This window comes from Oculina patagonica, chromosome 14 (genome assembly GCF_052425735.1).
Source record: "Oculina patagonica isolate OP01 chromosome 14, crgOcupat, whole genome shotgun sequence".
NCBI lineage: Eukaryota > Metazoa > Cnidaria > Anthozoa > Scleractinia > Oculinidae > Oculina > Oculina patagonica.
The window spans coordinates 4,156,425-4,177,215 of record NC_135771.1 but is presented as its reverse complement, the minus strand read 5'-3'; the positions used below and the strand labels follow the sequence as shown (position 1 = coordinate 4,177,215).

General features: G+C 38.3%; 3 protein-coding genes across 5 annotated transcripts in view; 2 read left to right on the top strand and 1 right to left on the bottom strand.

Annotated features, from left to right (window-relative positions):
* LOC144638145 (nucleoporin NDC1-like) overlaps window positions 1–20,791 on the bottom strand; it is a 58,029-nt gene that overhangs the window by 34,446 nt on the left and 2,792 nt on the right. For 2 of the 3 annotated variants that reach the window (XM_078497338.1, XM_078497339.1), the window contains exons 2-3: window positions 5,618–5,738; window positions 3,595–3,696 (exon numbers count right to left, since the gene is read on the bottom strand). In XM_078497338.1, coding sequence (XP_078353464.1) covers window positions 3,595–3,696; window positions 5,618–5,738 — 223 coding nt within the window. Of the gene's footprint in view, window positions 1–3,594; window positions 3,697–5,617; window positions 5,739–7,064; window positions 7,205–20,791 lie in introns of those variants that run through there. The other variant, XM_078497337.1, reaches the window with a different exon arrangement.
* On the top strand, window positions 7,336–20,548 carry LOC144638127 (ER membrane protein complex subunit 1-like). Its single transcript, XM_078497312.1, has 7 exons — window positions 7,336–8,731; window positions 9,724–10,215; window positions 10,898–11,146; window positions 11,682–11,843; window positions 12,242–12,398; window positions 17,272–17,561; window positions 19,344–20,548. Exons 1-7 carry the CDS (start codon window positions 7,336–7,338, stop codon window positions 19,577–19,579), a joined length of 2,982 nt encoding a protein of 993 aa, XP_078353438.1. The 3' UTR covers window positions 19,580–20,548.
* On the top strand, window positions 14,247–16,277 carry LOC144638245 (QRFP-like peptide receptor). Its single transcript, XM_078497461.1, has one exon. The coding sequence runs from the start codon at window positions 14,463–14,465 to the stop codon at window positions 15,489–15,491; it is 1,029 nt and encodes a 342-aa protein (XP_078353587.1). The 5' UTR covers window positions 14,247–14,462; the 3' UTR covers window positions 15,492–16,277.

The following is a 20,791-nucleotide window of genomic DNA, read 5'->3' as shown; positions in this document are numbered from 1 at the left end:
ATGCTTGTCCATCGCAGGGTTACCCCCCAGCAGGTAATTCGCCAGTATCCATTTATACACCTGGGTGTAGAGGGGTATTATGAGAGCAAAGTGTCTTGCTCAAGAACACAACACAGTGACCCTGTCCAGGGCATGAACCTGGACGACTCAATCCGGAGTCCAGCGCACTAACCATTAGGCCACCGTGCCTCCCAAACACTATAAAGAAGTGATACTCATTCTGATGGTAAAGATTGGGAACATTCATACATACATAAACTTTATTTAAGTGTCAGGGTGTTTAGCTAATTAGCTTATTGGGGACACTAAGGCCCGGTTCAGACGCCGATCTTTTCATGAGCCGAACCTAATTCCTTGAATTAAGTACATGAAAAGATCGGCGTCTGAATCAAATTAGAACGGCTATTTCAATTTGGAACGGCTCACCCGTTCTTCCCGCCTGGCTTGGCCGAGAATTTTGCCTGTGGAACGCCTTTGGAATGGCTTTGATTCAGACGCCGTACTTTTCATGTGCCGATCCTAATTCATAAATTATTATAATGTATTTTGACTGGTTTTATTGGAACTGTACCAGGAACGGCCTCGGAACGACCAAAAAGTACGGCGTCTGAATCAAGAGGAGTACTTTTGTCAATTTGGGTCGGTCCAAATTCGAATTGAGTTTGGCTCATGAAAAGTACGGCGTCTGAACCGGGCCTAACATAAATACACAAATATAAAATATAAAAAACTAAATACTAATAATTATTACATATAAATAGATATTTAGATAGATAGTTGAAATTACACAAAATATGTTTTACAATTCTAATAAGTTAAAAGTAATTTCACAATTACTTAAATTAGTTATATTATTATTATGTTGAGCAAGCATAGCAACTGCATCTTCCGTCCAACACATCTGTTAGGTTAATGGCCCGAACTACTTTTTTAAATTTACGAAGGCTTGTTTTGTTGCGAAGGTCTTTGTCCACTTTTCCCCAGAGATAGGGACCTAAATATCTTATGCTATGTTTACCATAATTTACAGTGTCGAATCTAGGTTTTGGAAAATTGCTACTACGCAAATCATAATTCTTAGATTGTTTGTCAAATAAATTATGTCAGAAATGTGTTTAGGTGCCAGTAAATTTTTAACCTTGTACATTAAGTGGATGGGTTACAAACAAGAGTGTGGTTTCAAACAGATACAGAAGTCATGGCTTGAAGTGTCATGCTTTGTGCCATGTTCTTAATTTTTTTAATTAGAAAATCTTGCAAGATCTTTGCAGGGATGTTAAGCAGAAAATTGCAGGGTCTTTGCAACAACCCTCAGGATATTTGCAGGGAATAATTTAATAATAATAATAATAATAATAATAATAATAAGCAATAGTAATTGGACTTGAGTGGAGTGCAATTCAGGGAGTAATTGGGCGAGTAATTTCAAAATCTGTATCTGGCTAAAAAGAGAATATACAAAATTAGTTTTTCGACAAGTGTTACCCATGAGATAATTTCAGTTAACATGTCAATAGCCTTAACCTACATAATAACACTCTGAAAGCTTTAACATGCTCTAAGCTTCTATGTACACAAGTTATAATATAAAAAACTGAGATGAATTATTTACAAAATATGTAACTTTTTACATACCCTTGCCCATAAAACCCAATTTTCGTTTATATCATTATCTCATATAAAAATTCTATTCACATTATTTTCTCTTCATATATAATAAATTATCATAATAATTGAATAATAAAATGCCATTAATAATAATAATGATAATAATAATAATAATAATATGGTTTATTTATAATATTGGCTCTTCTATGCAAATTGAACTAAGATAGAAGATTGGCATGTGAACTTATAGGTCCCATCCAATTAAATAAGTTCAGACGCCGATCTTTTCATGAGCCGAACCTAATTCCTTGAATTAAGTACATGAAAAGATCGGCGTCTGAATCAAATTAGAACGGCTATTTCAATTTGGAACGGCTCACCCGTTCTTCCCGCCTGGCTTGGCCGAGAATTTTGCCTGTGGAACGCCTTTGGAATGGCTTTGATTCAGACGCCGTACTTTTCATGTGCCGATCCTAATTCATAAATTATTATAATGTATTTTGACTGGTTTTATTGGAACTGTACCAGGAACGGCCTCGGAACGACCAAAAAGTACGGCGTCTGAATCAAGAGGAGTACTTTTGTCAATTTGGGTCGGTCCAAATTCGAATTGAGTTTGGCTCATGAAAAGTACGGCGTCTGAACCGGGCCTAACATAAATACACAAATATAAAATATAAAAAACTAAATACTAATAATTATTACATATAAATAGATATTTAGATAGATAGTTGAAATTACACAAAATATGTTTTACAATTCTAATAAGTTAAAAGTAATTTCACAATTACTTAAATTAGTTATATTATTATTATGTTGAGCAAGCATAGCAACTGCATCTTCCGTCCAACACATCTGTTAGGTTAATGGCCCGAACTACTTTTTTAAATTTACGAAGGCTTGTTTTGTTGCGAAGGTCTTTGTCCACTTTTCCCCAGAGATAGGGACCTAAATATCTTATGCTATGTTTACCATAATTTACAGTGTCGAATCTAGGTTTTGGAAAATTGCTACTACGCAAATCATAATTCTTAGATTGTTTGTCAAATAAATTATGTCAGAAATGTGTTTAGGTGCCAGTAAATTTTTAACCTTGTACATTAAGTGGATGGGTTACAAACAAGAGTGTGGTTTCAAACAGATACAGAAGTCATGGCTTGAAGTGTCATGCTTTGTGCCATGTTCTTAATTTTTTTAATTAGAAAATCTTGCAAGATCTTTGCAGGGATGTTAAGCAGAAAATTGCAGGGTCTTTGCAACAACCCTCAGGATATTTGCAGGGAATAATTTAATAATAATAATAATAATAATAATAATAAGCAATAGTAATTGGACTTGAGTGGAGTGCAATTCAGGGAGTAATTGGGCGAGTAATTTCAAAATCTGTATCTGGCTAAAAAGAGAATATACAAAATTAGTTTTTCGACAAGTGTTACCCATGAGATAATTTCAGTTAACATGTCAATAGCCTTAACCTACATAATAACACTCTGAAAGCTTTAACATGCTCTAAGCTTCTATGTACACAAGTTATAATATAAAAAACTGAGATGAATTATTTACAAAATATGTAACTTTTTACATACCCTTGCCCATAAAACCCAATTTTCGTTTATATCATTATCTCATATAAAAATTCTATTCACATTATTTTCTCTTCATATATAATAAATTATCATAATAATTGAATAATAAAATGCCATTAATAATAATAATGATAATAATAATAATAATAATATGGTTTATTTATAATATTGGCTCTTCTATGCAAATTGAACTAAGATAGAAGATTGGCATGTGAACTTATAGGTCCCATCCAATTAAATAAGATGGAACCTACAAGATCACATCCCAATCTTCAAAGATCCTTTTTTCATAAGCGCAGACATCTTCTTTCATTATAATACATTGTACATTATTAATTTATTTTAAGAGTTAAATAAGTGAAGCTGGATATACTGTTAACCCAAAGATCTGTAAACTAACCAGTGTTGAATTTAGCATAGGACAGCAACACTGCAACACTAACAGCTCCATAAAGACAAGTTGACATCCAAAATGAATAGCTGAACACCTGGGATATACATCCTGTAAAGATAAACAACAAATTAGCAAGTTAATTTGATAGCTTTTGATCAAATTATCTATTTTGTATGACATTTATCACCAGTTCATTTTCATGATAGCTCATGTGAAGCGTTGTCTGGCGTACATTTCTTCGAAATTTGGAGCAGCTAGCCGGCAGGGAAAAATGGCTTTGTGACTCATATTTCGTTACACTACCCTCGGTCTGTATTTGACCCCTGGTCTGCAGACTGCATTATACACTGACCGGATTGAAAAACAATAATTCACATAAAACATAACTCATTTCTAGAATTCACATTCCTGTAGTTTCTTTTATTTCACAACATTTTTAAAAGATAATTCTATACAAAATACACATGGTCGCACTACTTAACGTATCGTTATTACTAGTTTAATAGCTTCTAGACATTTTAGACACTCTTTTCCTAGATCTAATTGGAAATTCCAGTTATTGTTTTTTTCGTAGATGGAAAAAAGAAATGAAACAAAATGGAAGAAATGAAGAGAAATGAAGAAAACCCATGTATCAATACAATAAAACACACTGTCCTCAAATCAAGCAATTTCATTATGATACATCCAACCGCAATCAATGGATTTAATCTGATTGTGTTTGATTCAAAGTTGGTTCAGTATCATTTAATAGGTAAGTTCAAGTCTGCATACAAGCCTAGTGGCCCATCAGGCCGGGGCTTATCCCAGTTTCAGTAGCATGAAGCGACTTGAAGTAGAATACTCCCCCCAAGATGGAATGCAAGTCCATCTCAGGTTTACCCCCCAGCATTAACCTCATCGCATACACCTGGTTGGAGAGAGGCACTGTGAGAATAAAATGTCTTGCCCGAGAACACAACACAATGACCCCAGCCAGGGCTCGAACCTGGACTGTTCAATCTGGAGTCCAGCACACCTACCATTAGGCCATCGTGCCTTTCTCTCAGTATCATTTGATTAACAATAACTCTGCCTGTGAATGGGTTTTCCAGGAGGCAGTGCTGGAAATATTTTTTCTTACTTAAAAGGACATGTCTCCTTCCAAACTTTTATTTTGAACGGACATTTAGAAAATTGGTCGGACATAAATTCGCAGTTCAAATCAAACACGTTAAAAAAATTTTAAGATGTAGTCACATAAGCTCGGACTTCATGTCCAAACATATTGCAAAATTGGCTGGACATTTTGGCATATTTGATCAGACAATGTCCGATGACCCAGTGTTCTCCCTAGTTTTCAGCACAGCAGGTAAGAAAACTTTTTAAACCGGTAAAGAAATTCTGGTAAATCCCAGCCGTTTTCTAGTCTACCTACATGAAACAGAATGTTGTCCAAATGCTTCAGCTACGGTCAACTAAGCAATCAACTATTTCAGCATTTTAATTTTTGAACTGAACTATTATATGTAAGTAATATTTCTCACTTCTGGAATTATTTTTACCTCTTTGCCTCTGTGACTGTTTTTATTTTCAATGGACAAAGTGAAAGGACAGCAAGGATTGCTGCCGCTTCATTGTGGAATCGATCGTGGAAAAATGTGCAACAACAGATGTGCACTTGCTGCGAAGTGAGAAACACCTGCAAAACTTGCTCTTTCCTAGATACCAGCCCTCAGAGATTCGGAAAGCGAAGGGAAATAAAGAAATTGAATACTAGCACAAATTCGTAAATGAATATTGCATTTGTCGCTGTTTATTTTCAATCTGTTATTTTATATTTTCAATCTGACTAGGAGGTGAAAAGAGTGGTGTTACTTTGTTATTTACCTGTTGAATTTACAAGATATCTTAGCGATTCTAGGTGGTAAAGAGTCGTGTTACAAGCGGTAAATTTTACCGTTACCGCCTGATAAGGAAAACACTGATGACCGACAGTAATTTCCAGCACTGAGGAGGACACTGTAGTGGTAGGAACATAATAAAATACCTGAGATCCAGTCAATGGGATGAAAAAGATCCACAGAGGCTGCTAGTGAAAACATCAACAGTGAACATGGAAGGGTTATCATCACCCAGGCAATAGCAGCACCAGTCCTCCATCGAATTTCCTACAGTAGATTGAAAATAAGCAAGGCTACCATTTAACCACTGCTTTTATTGCTACATAATTTTCCTTCTAGATTTTGGTCTGCTGAATTACCTAACTAGAAAACCACAAAAGCCTCTTCCAGTAAATGTGTAATTGATGAAAGCCTATTTCACAGCGAAGGTTACATTTGGCCAGTCACAAAAAAGTGGCTTATTACAGTATTCCCAAACGTGATGTACATTAAATTTCTTCTTATGCACTTATCATTGGCTTTCCCGGGGGTTGACCCCGGGGACACCCCCGGGAAGTTGAAGAACACGAAGGGAATGGTGCAGTTTTGACACAAATCTTGTCCCGCGGGGTAGGGACGTTATTTTGTTTTTGAAACGAACGTGCCAGACCCCCCGGGATTTGTTTGATATTGGTAAACGTACATCACTTTCAAAATCCTGAATAAGCTTCAAGATAATCATAAGCGAGCTTTTCGCCATTTGTTATTCTTGTACATGACATTTTGTAAAGGTCCGCAGCCTTTTCTGTACAAAGATTCCGTTGTTCAAAGCTTGGGACGTTACTATATTTTTAGTGAAGAGAAAACTTGTTGTTGATGCTTTATACAGAAGAGGATGGAACAGAAATAGATAAGAAACATTCACTGCGTTTGGTCAAGGACTGGAAGCACATTTGTTTCCACTGTAAGAGGCGAAAGAAAAAGTGGAGAAAGTGGTCGATCCAGACATCGACCACTACAGTCACTTCCGCGCAGTACCACAACAGTAAAACTATTAACAGTGAATCAATCACAGCCTGCTAAACTGAGTGCCAAGAGAGCGAAAAATGGACAAAATTGTCTGTTTTTATTGTAAATAAAGGTATTTTTTTCTTTCTCTTAGCCCCCCCCCCCCCGGGTAGGGGAAATTGGTGTGTGAAATATGCCCAATACCTCAGGGATTTAGTAGATTTTTGTTTGGGCCTGAAAACAAATCCCCGGGGGGGTCCCCAGGGTCGACCCCCGTGAAAGCCAATGATAAGTGTATTACGATATCCATACATTACCAAGCAGGTAGGTGATGAGATTAAAGAAAATTATCAACAAAAGATCGTCTCTTTTGTACATTTACAACTGAAATCTCTCTTCATGCAATATATAAGCTTAGCACGGAATTGAAAGTATATTGTTAGTACACCTTTTTGTCAATCATGTGTTAAGAGGTTTTTGAAAGGAGGCACTGAAAATAACGCCTAGCATATCGGAATAACCTAGTCTGAATAAAAATGTACACTAATGTACAATCTGTTCGACAACATTTTCGATTGTCAGCTTATATTCGAAGGCAAAACTCACCCCTTCTGTGAACCACTTCGCTTTAGAAACTTCCGAGCGTGGAGGCTCAGACAAATCTGATGGCACCATGTTCTTTTACAGCCTAATTATCACTTTTTGAGCGGCTAAAATTGGCAAATAACTCCAGCAAAATTACATCTGTACAAACTTCAAACCACGCGCCATTTTGACTTCTCCCTTTGTAACCTCGCCGCTAAGACTTAGCAGCCAGGCCGATATGCCATGCAGCCAGGCTTCCTGAGTAGCCTCGCTCTCTGCAGGTGCTTCCAATATGGCGGTGATTAAGATTTACATGTGCGTTTTTCTTTCCTTTATAATTTGGAAGCACAGCCTTGGATTGTACGCAGATCAAGTTGGACTCTTCGACTGGCGTCAGAGCTACGTCGGGAAAGTAAAATTTTCGTTTTTCGATGTTTCTACGCATAGCAGTAAGCGGTTGTTTGTCGGAACAGAATCGAATGTCATTGCTGCTCTGAATTCGAGAACTGGAAGTATCATTTGGCGTCAAGTCTTAGAAGAGAGCGAAGGGGTGCTAGATGCGTTGCTTTATCGTGATAACGTACTTGTAAGCTCTTCAAGTGCCGGAAAATTCATTCGATCGTGGGATACTAACAACGGAGGACTTCTGTGGGAGGCAGTTGGCAAGTCTACTGCTTCACCGGACAAAGAAATAAACTCACCTTTTCACGGATGGGATGGTCCACAGACAGCATTGGTCCAGTCTAAAGAAAACGAACTTGTGATTTCCCTGGCTTCTAATGTCGTAAAAGCGTTTACACTACAAGACGGCTCAGAAAAATGGACACTTGATAACAGTGAACAAACAGCTGATTACTTTAGCTTCCAACATTCCAATGGCTTTTTATACCTTGTAGGAGTCCAAAATGATGTAAACATTGTTATTCAGAAGGTAAATATAGAGAACGGACAAGTGAAAGGGGAACGGCGTATTGGAGCACCTTGGGTCAACAATGGCGCCAGTTGTGTTTTTGTCAAGAAGTCAAATTTGGTTTGCGCAGAAACATTTAGCAACAGCATTCATGTTATGTCCCTTACTGATGAATCGGCTCCAGTTAAAACTTTGTCATTAGCTTCTTTAGGTTTGGGAGTTGAAGATCTTTCTCATGGTAAACCTAGTTTGAAATTGTTTGGTTCTTATTCCACTTCCTGGAATGAGCGATCAGAGTTCCTTTTAAAAGTCTCCAAGACTCATCAACTGATCTTGAATTTAAACAGCGATCGAAGCATAACAGTGGTGACCAAATTTACTGAGCAGACTCTACTCAGTGCATCTGTACTTGGCAACAAGGCTATTTTGGTGTCCATAACTCCAGTCACTGACGAATCATTAGAGCTGAAATGTTTTGACTTAGACAGCAAGAAAGAACTCCCAGACATGACACAAAAGACAGTCATGGCAGATCACGGAGAGCCAGAAGATGCAGTTGTTTACTTGTTCACTAAAAAAGAGAATGAACTTGGATATAGAGTTTTCCTGGCCACCTCTGACCATGCAGTGTCATTGATTCAGTTTCCTGGACGTATCATGTGGTCTCGGGAAGAAGCACTGGCTGAAGTCACAGCTGTGGAGGTAGTAGAACTGCCATTTTCTCCATCACAGGCAAACTTTGAGACTCTTCAAGAGGAGTTTGGTGCTCATCCAAATGGTATGGTAGTTCAGTTATTGTTTGATATCTTAACTAGTCCATAGGCCAGGATAGTTCCTGTATCTAAAATAGAGATATGAAATATCCAATGGTAGATCCAGGCATGCATACATGGTGGGGGTGGGGTGGGGGGGTTTCCTTTGATTAGTTGTTTCACTTATTTTATTTTTTAGTGTCTTAGAAAAATTATAGCATTATATTAGTTTTAGCTAATTTTTTAATAGAGAAATGTAAGCGCATTGAGTTTTTTTTAAATGCGCCCAAAAAACCTTATTATTATTATTATTATTAAAAAATTGCCTGACTGAAAAATAATTTTTCTGCGCCTTCACATAAATGTTCAGGCCTCTCTTCCTTGATCAGGTAGTATAGGAAATGAAGTCTAATAGATTAACAAATCTACTTGCATGGCAGCTTTTAATTCAGACTTAGAGAAGTCCATTACCAAAGTTGAAGCTGCACATCTGGGACATGACTGATTCACTTTTGAATAGAGATGGCTACTCAATATAAAACAGCAAGCTGTTGTCCTCATTGAAGAGTCGATGAATTAAGTTGTGAATGGCAAACCCAAGGAGATTATAAGAAAATAAGAGAAACAGTGAGGAGAATTTTACTTTTTGATCATGGGGCTATTAACTTAAGGGGCACTGATTTGGTTGTTTAGAGTGATTTGTGATTGAGTGTCATAAAACCAAAACCAAAGCAACCATTCAGCCGATCACAAAGGACACAGACAATCCAGTGAACCAATCAAAACGCGAAGCAAGTAAACACACACAACCTTTTTGTAGCAGACAGGAAGTGCAAGAAAACATGTATAAGCGAGTCACGCTTGGTTTTGGTTTTACTTCTGATTGGTTAAGAAAATTTTGCAGGTTTTTTAAACCAGTCACTTGGCGTAGTGGCAAAGCAAATGCAAATACTCTAGACACTAGAGTGAAAACCGTTCTATTGCCATTCTTATTAACCTACAGAACTGTATTTTGCAGATGATGTTGTGTCCATGTTTATCCGCCGTATCCGCGCCCAAGTGAAACAGTTCCAAGTTCTTGTGAAACAATTCCAAGCCTTTGTCAAAGCTCAGCAGGAACATGGCTTCTTTGCTGAGTCAGCAGATGAAGAAGAAGAGCAACTAACCAGAGATCAGTTCAATCTGCGCAAACTGATTCTGATTGTTACATCGTCGGGAAAGCTCTTTGGTCTGAATTCTGCAGATGGAAGCATTGTTTGGAAATACTTTCTGCCAAGCCTTGCACCTTTCTCTCAAAATGACAAACAGTACTCCTTGCTTTACACGCAGCGAACTGTTGCTCACTTTCCCTTAACTGCTCAGTGTGTAGTGCTGGGGAAATCAAGGACGTCAGATGGGTCATTGTTGCATGTTTTCAACCCAATCACTGGAAAGCCGATAGGCCCAGGTCATCATAGAGGAAATCAGTTGCCCTACAGAGTGGCCCAGTCCTTGCTTCTACCACACACTGGTACGTTATTGTAATGATTGTTCCTTAAAACTCTCAAAATTCTTAAGATAATGAATAAAAATAAAAACAGTCAACTTTCTCAAGGTGGACACCCATTTAAGGCAAATACCTCTCAAAGGCTGACATGGTTTGCTGGTTGCTTGGCTGAATTGTACTTGTTTGCCTTTACTGAAGTCTCTTTATGCAGATACCTCTCTGAGGTGGACAGCTTGAACTGATCTCAATGGTGTCCACCCTTGAAAGGATTCAAGTAATTACCAGTGCCATATTTAGAGAGAAGAGTTGTGTCAGCTGTTGCTCATTTTCATGCAGATGTGCTATGGCACTATCCAGATTGAATTTGAATAGAAAAGAGTGTTGGTTTTGAAGGGGAAGGAAACCAACATTTATGGAGAAATTCCCTTAGAGCTGTCAAGAGAACCAACAATAAACTAAGCCCACTATGCCTTTTGGCAGAAAGTTATTACCCAGCTGCACCATGCCATAATATATTTTAAACCACTTTTTTGTGTGATATCAAAAAATGTTTTGAAAACCTGGCCAAAACACTGCAAAATGTTTTTTTTTTTATGAGTACACCCATAACTACAGTGAATGATTGTATGAATAACCAAAACTGACAGTGGACCATGCCAATGTAATGTAAGGGGCTGAGGATTTTCTTTGATCTTTTTCTCTCCAGATGCCAAGCACACCAAACTTCTGCTTCTCCTTGACTCCTCTCTAAATGTTCATGTGTTTCCTCGCACTTCTGCATCCATCGAGATTGTATCTAAAGCATCCTCGTCAATCTTCTTCTTCATGGCTGACAAAGGGAAAGGTGATCTGAAAGGATACATGCTTCTGTCTGATGTGGAGAAAAGTATCTTTCATGTCCGAGAGATGTGGAACGTGAACTTTCCTCAATCCCAACAGACTATTACTAATATTGGTAAGTGCATAATCATGTTCACAGACCCCATTGATGAGTAAGTTTACTGGAAGAGGATGGGCATGAATGGGGATACGCAATCTGCCAATCCGTGCTATTCGTTTGGCCAAATCCATTAATCTGCCACTTTTTCTGTTCAAATTTGAATCTGCATTACTTGAAAACTTTGTGAAGTATAGTTTCACTGCAATGGAGAGTAGATGTTGTTTTTTATGCCAAATTTTAAAGAAGTTTTGTTTCAATGCTTGTATTTGTGTAGCCTGCGAGGCGCGCATTTCCGCCGTCGCTTCTCTCCGCAATACTCACAAAAACAGACAAAAAAAACAGACCAAAGTGATTCGAACTTTGTTTAGAATCCATGATCCAAAACTTCCTGACATGAAGAGTCCGGAATCAGGGCCAAAATTTTCAGCTAATCCACAGTCTTCTGTGTTTTTGAAATCTGTGAACTTAATTTATCTTTTTCTTTCCCACATAAGGGGGTATTTACTTTTAGTTCTAACTTAGCAGAAATATAAATGTTGCTTTATTCCAGCATTGAAGAGTCCTTTGGAACATGTACATTCACAAGGAAAAGTTCTTGGAGACAGGAGAGTGCTTTACAAATACTTGAACCCGAACTTGATTGCAGTGGGTACTGAGGTTACTCCAGACTCCAAACCAGGAATCTCTATTTACCTCATTGATGCTGTGACAGGTACAATATTACATTGTTTATAACTTCCTCTATTTTGCTCCGTGAGATTCAGAGAAGGATAAAATGTGACAGGGAAAAATTGACAACAGAAAATTAGCCTGCATAGCTGACAGGATTTTTCACACAAGTGCTTTAGTTTTGGCAGCTGAGCCAGGAATCTGAGTGTTGAAGCTGCAAGGATAATATGAAATATTCAGCTCTGCTACCAAAAGCAAAGCACTTTCACGTGTAAAATCCCACCAGCTACGTAGGCTAACAGAGAATAATATCATTTAGAAAACGAAAGCTGTTCTTTAACCTTGTAGTTCGTCAGGCCGCCATATAAGTTTAATAACAAATTATAAGCAGCGTGTCATTAAGACATTGTGCAAGAAATGTTTTTTATTTTATTTTCTCAGGCTTGATCGTATTCCACGCTCGTCACAAGAATGCCAAAGGTCCTATTCACATGGTGCACTCTGAGAACTGGTTGGTCTACTGTTTGTACAACACCAAGTCACGCAGATATGAGGTCACCGTGTTGGAGATGTATGATGGATACACAGAGAGAAACAAGTATGTTATTGTTTGACAAGCAACCCAGTCCCCGCAGTGACCCTCACCCTGTCCACACTAATGCGTTTTCATTTAAAACCACAATTATACTTTTTAATTTATTTTGGTTTGATGAAAACCACGCTAAAAAACTTCTGCTGACGCCAGAAACCACACACAACAAGCTTTCAGCAAAAAGTTTTTAATCTGACGCAAGCACAAAAGCTGACGAGCACAAAATTTGACGCAAGCACAAAAACTACGAAAACCTTGTTTGCACCGGTACAGTAAAAATTCTAGATTGTTCAATTCTAAATAGGTCTTGAATGCAAAATGGTTCAAAAACTTAATAAAAGTCAGCATGTGGATAAAAATAATGTTTCGCGTCTTGAAAGTGTAAATATCTGGATTTTGCAAGAGTGCGTTTTTCAACATGGTTAAGCAAACGAAGACTTAGAAAACGCTTCCAAAAATGATGACAGCTTTCTGTCGTTAGAGTCACGTGACATCAAAAAGTGTGTATGAATAATTTGAAGCGCAAACTGGTTTCAAAACGAAAGTAAACACGGGTAAAAACGATACGAAAACAGCAATATAGACGAGAATATCATATTTTGCTGAGACCTTGCAGGACCATAAAATTGACGCTTGTTGTACAGAAGGTCATGGGTTTGACTCCCGTTGAGGACTCAGTTGTTTTTCGCCCCACGCTCGTGACAACAGAATTAACATCTTTGTCGCAATTACAAAACATGTTAGAAAAGTGTCAAAAACGCCACTGACTGAAACGGGGAAAACAGAAAGATAGCTTTATTTTAACAGGAAGCTTTTAGCTAGTTTGGGGCAAAAGAAATAAAAAGGTATTTTCTCGCATGAAGTTATTATTTGGTAATGTAAAAAAAAAAACAGGCGAGAAAAGTGAAACTTGAACTATTTTACTTTTTAAGCAAAATACCTTTGGCAAATTAAACGTCGGTTTTTCTTCAGTTATAACTCTACCTACAGTACTACACCATTATCTCTTGGAAGAGTTGAGTAATAACTCGAAATAGATTTCTCGTTTACCTAGAAAAAATAGCCAAGCGTTGTTCGTGTTTGTCGAGCACTTCTCCCCGCAAACGAAATCTTCAATGCTGAAAGCTCTAATCTATATTACGCTTTTAGTAAAGTAAACACCAAGACCAGAAGCACGTAAGTTTCTGTTCCCGTTTTCTAAAGAATACTGACATCTAAAGAAAAGAAGAAAATTAAAAAGTGTTTGTTTGCTTGTAAACCTGAATGTTCAGTGTTCATTTTGAAAATGGATTGCAACTGATAATTTATACATTAGTTCAGTAAAAGGCGACAATGCTCCAGAACAAATTTGAAATTTTCATTCAAGTCACGTCCGTGGGATGTCACATGTCTGTTTGTACAAAGCATAGATTGTCGTGCATTAGTAAAAATTAAAATTGCCAATCATCATTATTTTGGAGAGAATTACGCATCAAATTCACTTTATCGTTTGTCAAAAATAAGATAGTCCTTTTTCTATGCAGCAAAACGAAAGGGGGAAACAGTGAAATGAATATTTTATATCTTGTTACATACATAAAGCTGAGGAAACTGTTCTAATGTTACATGGTTGACTTGGAAGTTCACGTTTTACAAAGTGAGCCATGTTGAAAACGTGCTGAAAGTCCGTTCGCTTGAAAATTAAGTAATTCTTTTCAATTTAAAAAGGCACTTCACAGGAATGATTTGATATTGTTAAAAAGTTGTTATTTTTGGAATCAAACAATCATACAGTATTTTTATACTTGGGTATTCTTTTTTAAAGCATCAGTTACCATTTTTATTCGCAAGTAATATGTCTAATATCATTGTTTATAATTTGGTTTAGTTTGGTGTATAGCTTGAAACATGCCACGCCAAGTTGATACTTTCAATTTGCGTAATAGAAATCTGATCTTTATTAAACGTGTTTTCAATAAGGAAAGCTTACTAGCAGGTGCCAGTGCATTCCATGTTCCGGTAAACGGAAAGGAAGTTTAAAAGTTGCTGTTCGCGAAGGTAACGTTAACAAAAATATCGAGCAAAAAAAACATGAACAACTCCAGTGTCGACAACTTTGAGAATCAATCAACATGTTCTCATATTGTTTCCACGACGCTCGTAGCAGTCATTGCCTTTGTTAGCATTTCGGCATTTGTCGGCAATTTTCTAGTCACAGTAATTTTTCTAAAGAACGCCTCTCTCCGAACCAGCACAAACTATTTCATCGTCAACATGGCCGTGTCAGATCTACTGTCCGCTGTAACCAACTGGCCTCTCTTCGCTTCTGAAGGAATGCTTTCAAGGAAACGTATAATCGAAGACTCGATGGCTACTTTTGTATGCAAGCTAGGAATTTATTCCAGATCTATCTCACAAGCTGTTTCAGTTCTGAGTCTTGTACTGATTGTAGTGGATAGATACATCGCTATTGTTCGCCCCTTCCAAGCTACAAGGATAACAAAACGTTTCCGGGCAGTGTTGTTGTTTTTCACGTGGATTTTTTCACTATCCTTTGGTTTTCCGTACGTCTGGTTTTCAAAAATCGTGCAAGAAGGTCATCAAACATTTTGTAGGTTTTCCTATTCATGGAGCAAGATGGGACTCGCCGTATTCTACACTATGGGATTTTTAACATTTTACTGCATACCACTTATTTTGATAACAATGCTTTACTGTAAAATCATGAAATGTTTGACACGAACGAGGCCAGTGGATGAAACTCGTCGACACAGCATAAGAACGCGGAATAGGCAACAGAATAAGATTGTAATGAAAGTTTTCATCTCGATTGTCACAGCCTTTTTCCTGTGTTGGACTCCACTATGTGCGTATATATTACTTAAAATGGTCTTTCCTTCGCTGTTTGCTAAAGATAAATGCATGCTATTTCTCGGTTTGTCTTATTATGTTTTCCCATCTCTAAGCACGGCAATTAATCCTGTAATTCTTTTCGTGTCTAGCTCACGATTCTCCAACTCACTCAAGGAGATGTTTGGATGTTTGATTTGTAAGCTCTCTTGCCGTAGTAATAGTGTGTCACCTCAAAGAGAAATAGTTGAGCTGCAAGTAGCGCAATAAATACATTGGCGTTGTAATATTCGGTGGTTTCCCATAAATAATACGCCAGGATATTTTACGAGTTTCGTAGTTAATGCCGAGCACCGTTTAGGCGCGAAAAATGCGAGAAATGAGTACGAAATGTCCACACGAAATGTATTATCTTTAAAACTATCGAATAAGGGATTTATTCTTCAGCTTTGCATGTTTTCCTGACGTTATATAGTCTAATGATGTAATAATGGAATAATAAATGCTGAAATAGAGTGATACTTCGTAGCATAATCGTCGTAAGCTTGGACATCAATTCCGTAGTCCAGAAGAACTAAAATATCAATAGTGCAGCAAAAAGGTCGTGTTATTATGTAATCTTTTGTTTAACTGTAAATTACAAAGTGTTTAATGCATGTGGATAAATAAAATGCTTAAAATTAAATACGTCGCTTTTTCTCTAAGGTAAAAGGCGAAGTCCGTTTTCAAGCCCTTTGGCCCATTCGGCCAGCGCTTACAACCAGTTTACGCAGCAAAAATTGAGTAGGAGTATTTTTATTCCCCCCTCCCGACCCTGGATAAAATGCTAGTCCATGCCAGGGTCAACTGCCAACCGAAGGAGTGTATGCCCGAAGCGTTTGCACCGCAATTTTGACGACTTGAAGACAATGGTTTTAATTTTGCCAAAAAAAAAAAAAAAACTTAAAATGACGCTTTTTAAAATTTAATTCATTTTGAGGGCGGAGATGCTTGTCAATTACTGCAAGTACTTAGAGCACTTTTTAATTAAGTGTCGTAAAACCAAAAACAAAGTAATCACTCTAGCCAATGACAAAGAACGCAGACAATCCGGTGAACCAATCAAAACTCGAAGCAAACACGTGTAAGCGACACGCTGCGCGGGAAAACGTGCGCAAGGGCGTCACGATTAGATTTGGTTTTACTTCTGATTGGCTGAGAAATTTTAAACCACTCACTAAGCCTAGTAATGCAAAACCAATGTAAACGCGAATTACTAATTTCAAGCGAAAACCGCTCTAGCTCGATAGGAAGACAGTTCGTGGAAATTAGCAAAGTTGTCATCTGTGTTGAGGGATTTCTGTCATTGTGAATTCTTTGTCCCTTTAAAACTTGCGTTGTTGCACCTGAGCAACGTCATTTCTTGCCGAAGGTAGACCAGAAAGCAGTCACCCCGGTAGGGCTAGAACCCAGACCGCTCGGTCAAGAGTCCAGCGCGCTATCGCGCCCAATCCCAATACATACTTTACATAACAACATAAAACTTTATTTATTCTCGAATTTTAAAATAGCTAACATAAGCTTGTATCTTCGAGAAAAAAAGGTACAAATGTAAAGAAAAGATTAAATTCTAAAACTACTTTGAGACAAAAATATAAAAATGCAATTCATATTTATTAGTATAAAGCACTGGCCAAACGGTGACGCAAGTGGACGCAAGAAGTCGCAAGTTCAACTTGCGTACAGACTTGGGTGGCCAAACGGACACGCAAGTTTAGTCGCAAGTGCACGCAAGTTTGCAAAAAGTCATTTAAAATGCTACGAGGTGCAATTCAGTATTTAAAGTAAACTGCAAAAAATGCGTTGACTTACGATGGGTGGCCAAACGGTGAAAAATTGCGTTAACTTAAGTGCAAATTTGATCTCGACCAAAGTCAACGCAAGTGCACGCAAGTCCTGGCCAAACGGAGACGCAAACGGACGCAAGTTTTCAACTTACGACTACTTGCGTTGCCGTTTGATCAGGGATTTAGACTTATAATAATAAACTAACATGTTGATTTAATTTCAGCACGTCCTTGTCATCATTCGATCCTCCTCCTTTGCCAATGGTTCTCCAACAGTCCTACATATTTCCAACAACAATCCGCACAGCGACTGTCACCATAACAGAGCGAGGGATAACTCACAAGAATCTTCTGTTGGGATTACAAACTGGTTACATTCTGAGCCTTCCCAAAAACTACTTGGACCCACGGAGAAAGTTTGTGCCCACACAACAGGACCGTGAAGAAGGACTGCATCCTTATATCCCAGAGTTGGGTTTGAATCCACTGGCGTTTATTAACTACAATCAAACTGGTAAGTGACTTTATGGAGCTGTGCGATGCGTATAGAAAAAAAGATTAAATTAGCAGAATAATTGCTCTACCCGTGCGTTTCAAATCTTGGTACATTTCTTGGCCGTTCTCTGCGAAACAACGATGTGAAAACAGAAAACTCCCCGTATTTTGGACAACGTGAACGAAGACTGCTAAATTTTTGTATTTCTATTTGGGGTTGAACGCTCTTTCTAAATATTTAGCTGGAGCTAGTTCGTAAATCAATAGACACACTGAGTGCATCTGGATAATCGCGAATAAAATATAAATTCATTTTTCACTAGGCATTTTCCTGAGCGTCGCCATCGTCATTGCTTAAGCTCTCTATAATGACAGAAACGTGTCGCAGCAACATGTCTCCGCCATAGAGCGGTTTTCACTTGAGTGTCGAAAGTAAATTGCGTTTGCTTTGGTTTTGCATTACTACGCTTAGTGATTGGCTTAAAAATCTCGCGCCACTTTCTCAGCCAATCAGGAGTAAAACCAAAACCAATCGTGACTAGCTCGCGCACGTTTTCCCGCGCTTCGTGCCAGCTACATGTATTTGCTTCGAGTTTTGATTGGTTCACTGGATTGTCTGTGTCCTTTGTGATTGGCCAGAGTAATAACTTTGGTTTTGGTTTTACGACACTCAATTGAAAACTGCTCTATTCTCTTGTGTAGGTACATGTTGTGATTTTGTCCCAGTTACACGCCCCAGCAACGTGTCCCTTTGTGTCAGCATCACGCCCACAAATTCATCAAAACGTGGTGATGCAATCCCGAACAATTTTGAACTAAAAAACTTATAGGGGGGGCGACCCTTCTAGTAAGACGAAAGCCACAACAGATACTGCATCAGGGTTTGTACAGGTCATGGAAAACCTGGAAAAAACATGGAATTTTATAATTTCATTTTCCAGGCCCGGATAGTTATGGAATATAAGTGTGGGTCATGGAAAGTCATGGAAAATAGTATTCATTGTACAAAACAAATTAGGCAGATTATTATTTTTTGCGAAGAAAAGGGTAAAAACTTACCCGAAATCGAGACAATTTTGAAAATTTCCAAGAAAATGGTCAAATTTAAATGACCAGGGACTTTCAAATCTAGCCAGTCAAATCACCCGTTTCAAACTGTCGTATAACAAAGGGATTTTAAAACGGTTCATTTGATTGGCTGCTTTTGTTCAAATCCAGCCAATCGAATAAAGTGTCTCAGAAATTCCCAGAGCCACTTGTTTCTCGCGCACAGGCTCAGCCGGCTAAGAGGGACAAGGGCTCTGGGGACGAGAATGCCAACTGACTTCCTATTAGAGGTGACTGCATTCTCGTCCCCATAGCCCTTTCGTTTCTCTTAGCCGGCTGGGCCTTGGCACGAGGAAACAAAGGGCTCTGGGGACACAGGATTTCCAGTCCTAGATTCTAGGACTTCCGGTCTTCATGTATGCAGTCATGACGTTTCGAAAGAATGTATGAGAGAGTCGTTACGTTTTCGACTTCCGTTTAGGAATTCTTTGTTCCAAACAGCCAATCAAAAAAATTCGAATTAATTCAAAAATCCTATGTCCCCAGAGCCCTCCGTTTTCTCGTGCCAAGCCGGCTAAGAGAAACGAAAGGGCTATGGGGACGAGAATGAGGTGACTGCTTAATAAACGTCAAGTTTACAATAAGTATGGGGAGTTACATGTATTTACTGGAACTTGACAAGTGTAGACCGCTTAATATAGGGTGACCGCTAACAGAGGTTTGACCGTATGTTATGTTTTTCTTTCCACGTTAGTTGCCAATCTCCACGGTGTATACACGGCCGGGTCAGGCCTGGAATCCACCTGCCTGGTGTTCGCGTACGGACTGGACCTGTACTGGACCAGAATAACACCATCAAGAATGTTTGACGTGCTGAAGGAAGACTTTGATTACTGGTTCATCTTTGGTACTCTTGGAATACTGGTGCTTGTTACAATAGTTTCCCAAAGACTTGCTTCGATTAAAATGCTCCGGCAGGCGTGGCAGTGAGAACTCAGAAGACAACAAACAAAAGAGGAGGTTTTTAACAGCATTGTCACCCCGTTCGTATAGAGTGACTGATTGCAAATACGTTTTTATTTAATCCTTTTCGTTCCCAAGATTAAGAAAAAAATCGAAAATTTCATTTTGCTAAAGTTTGAACAACAAATAGTACCACGTGGAAGTACTGCTCAACAGCTTTCAAATGAATTGTCGCACACTTAGGTTTATCTACAGATTTGAAAGTAAGAACCACAGCACTGCAAAGAAGTGCTGCCCATCAGCTTTCATTGAATAATCACACACTAGGGTTTTAAGTTAGAACCACCTTGTTGAGCATGTAAAAACAGCACTAGATGAAAGAAGCGCGGGAAAACGTGTGAGTGAGTCACGATGATTGGTTTTGGTTTTACTTCTGACAGGCTTAGAAAGTGGCGCGAGGTTTTTAAACCAATCACTAAGCATAGTTTGTAAATGAAAATATTTCTTATACTATCACCTTGTTAGAGCGGTTTTCATTTGAGTGTCGAAAGTAATTACCGTTTGCATTGGTTTTGCATTACTACGTTTAGTCATTGGTTTAAAACTCACGCGCCACTTTATCAGCCAATCAAAAATAAAACTAAAACCAATCATTACTCGTTTGCGTACGTTTCCCCGCGCTTCGTGCCGACTACATGTACTTGCTTCGAGTTTTGATTGGTTCACCGGATTGTCTGTGTTTTTTGTGATTGGCTAGTGTGTTTACTTTGGTTTTGGTTTTACGACACTCAATTGAAAACTGCTCTATTATGTATGGTGGTTTTGGTCCCTAATTCGAACTTTCTTATTTAAATTAATCCGGTAAAATTATTAAGAACTCTTTTTGCAGTCCCTTTAACGGGGCTTGACTGTAATCTACGCTTTGAATAAGTAGCTAACAACTGGGACCGAAGGATTTGTAAAGATATTTCTTAATAAAAAAATTCAAATAATGTCCACGTGTCCTCGTTAAACGTTTGTTCTTTCTAAACATGTGGTTAAAAGTTTGACAGCGTGGGGATAAAACTTGTTTTCAGTTTCTGAAGCATGAAGCGACTAGGAGTATTTCTATTCCTCACTGGACGGGATACTAGTCGATCGTACGGTAACCCCCAGCATTAAATTCGCTGGTACCCATTCATACACCTGGATGGAGAGAAAGGGTAGGTACGGTAAGAGTAAACTGTCTTTACCAAGATC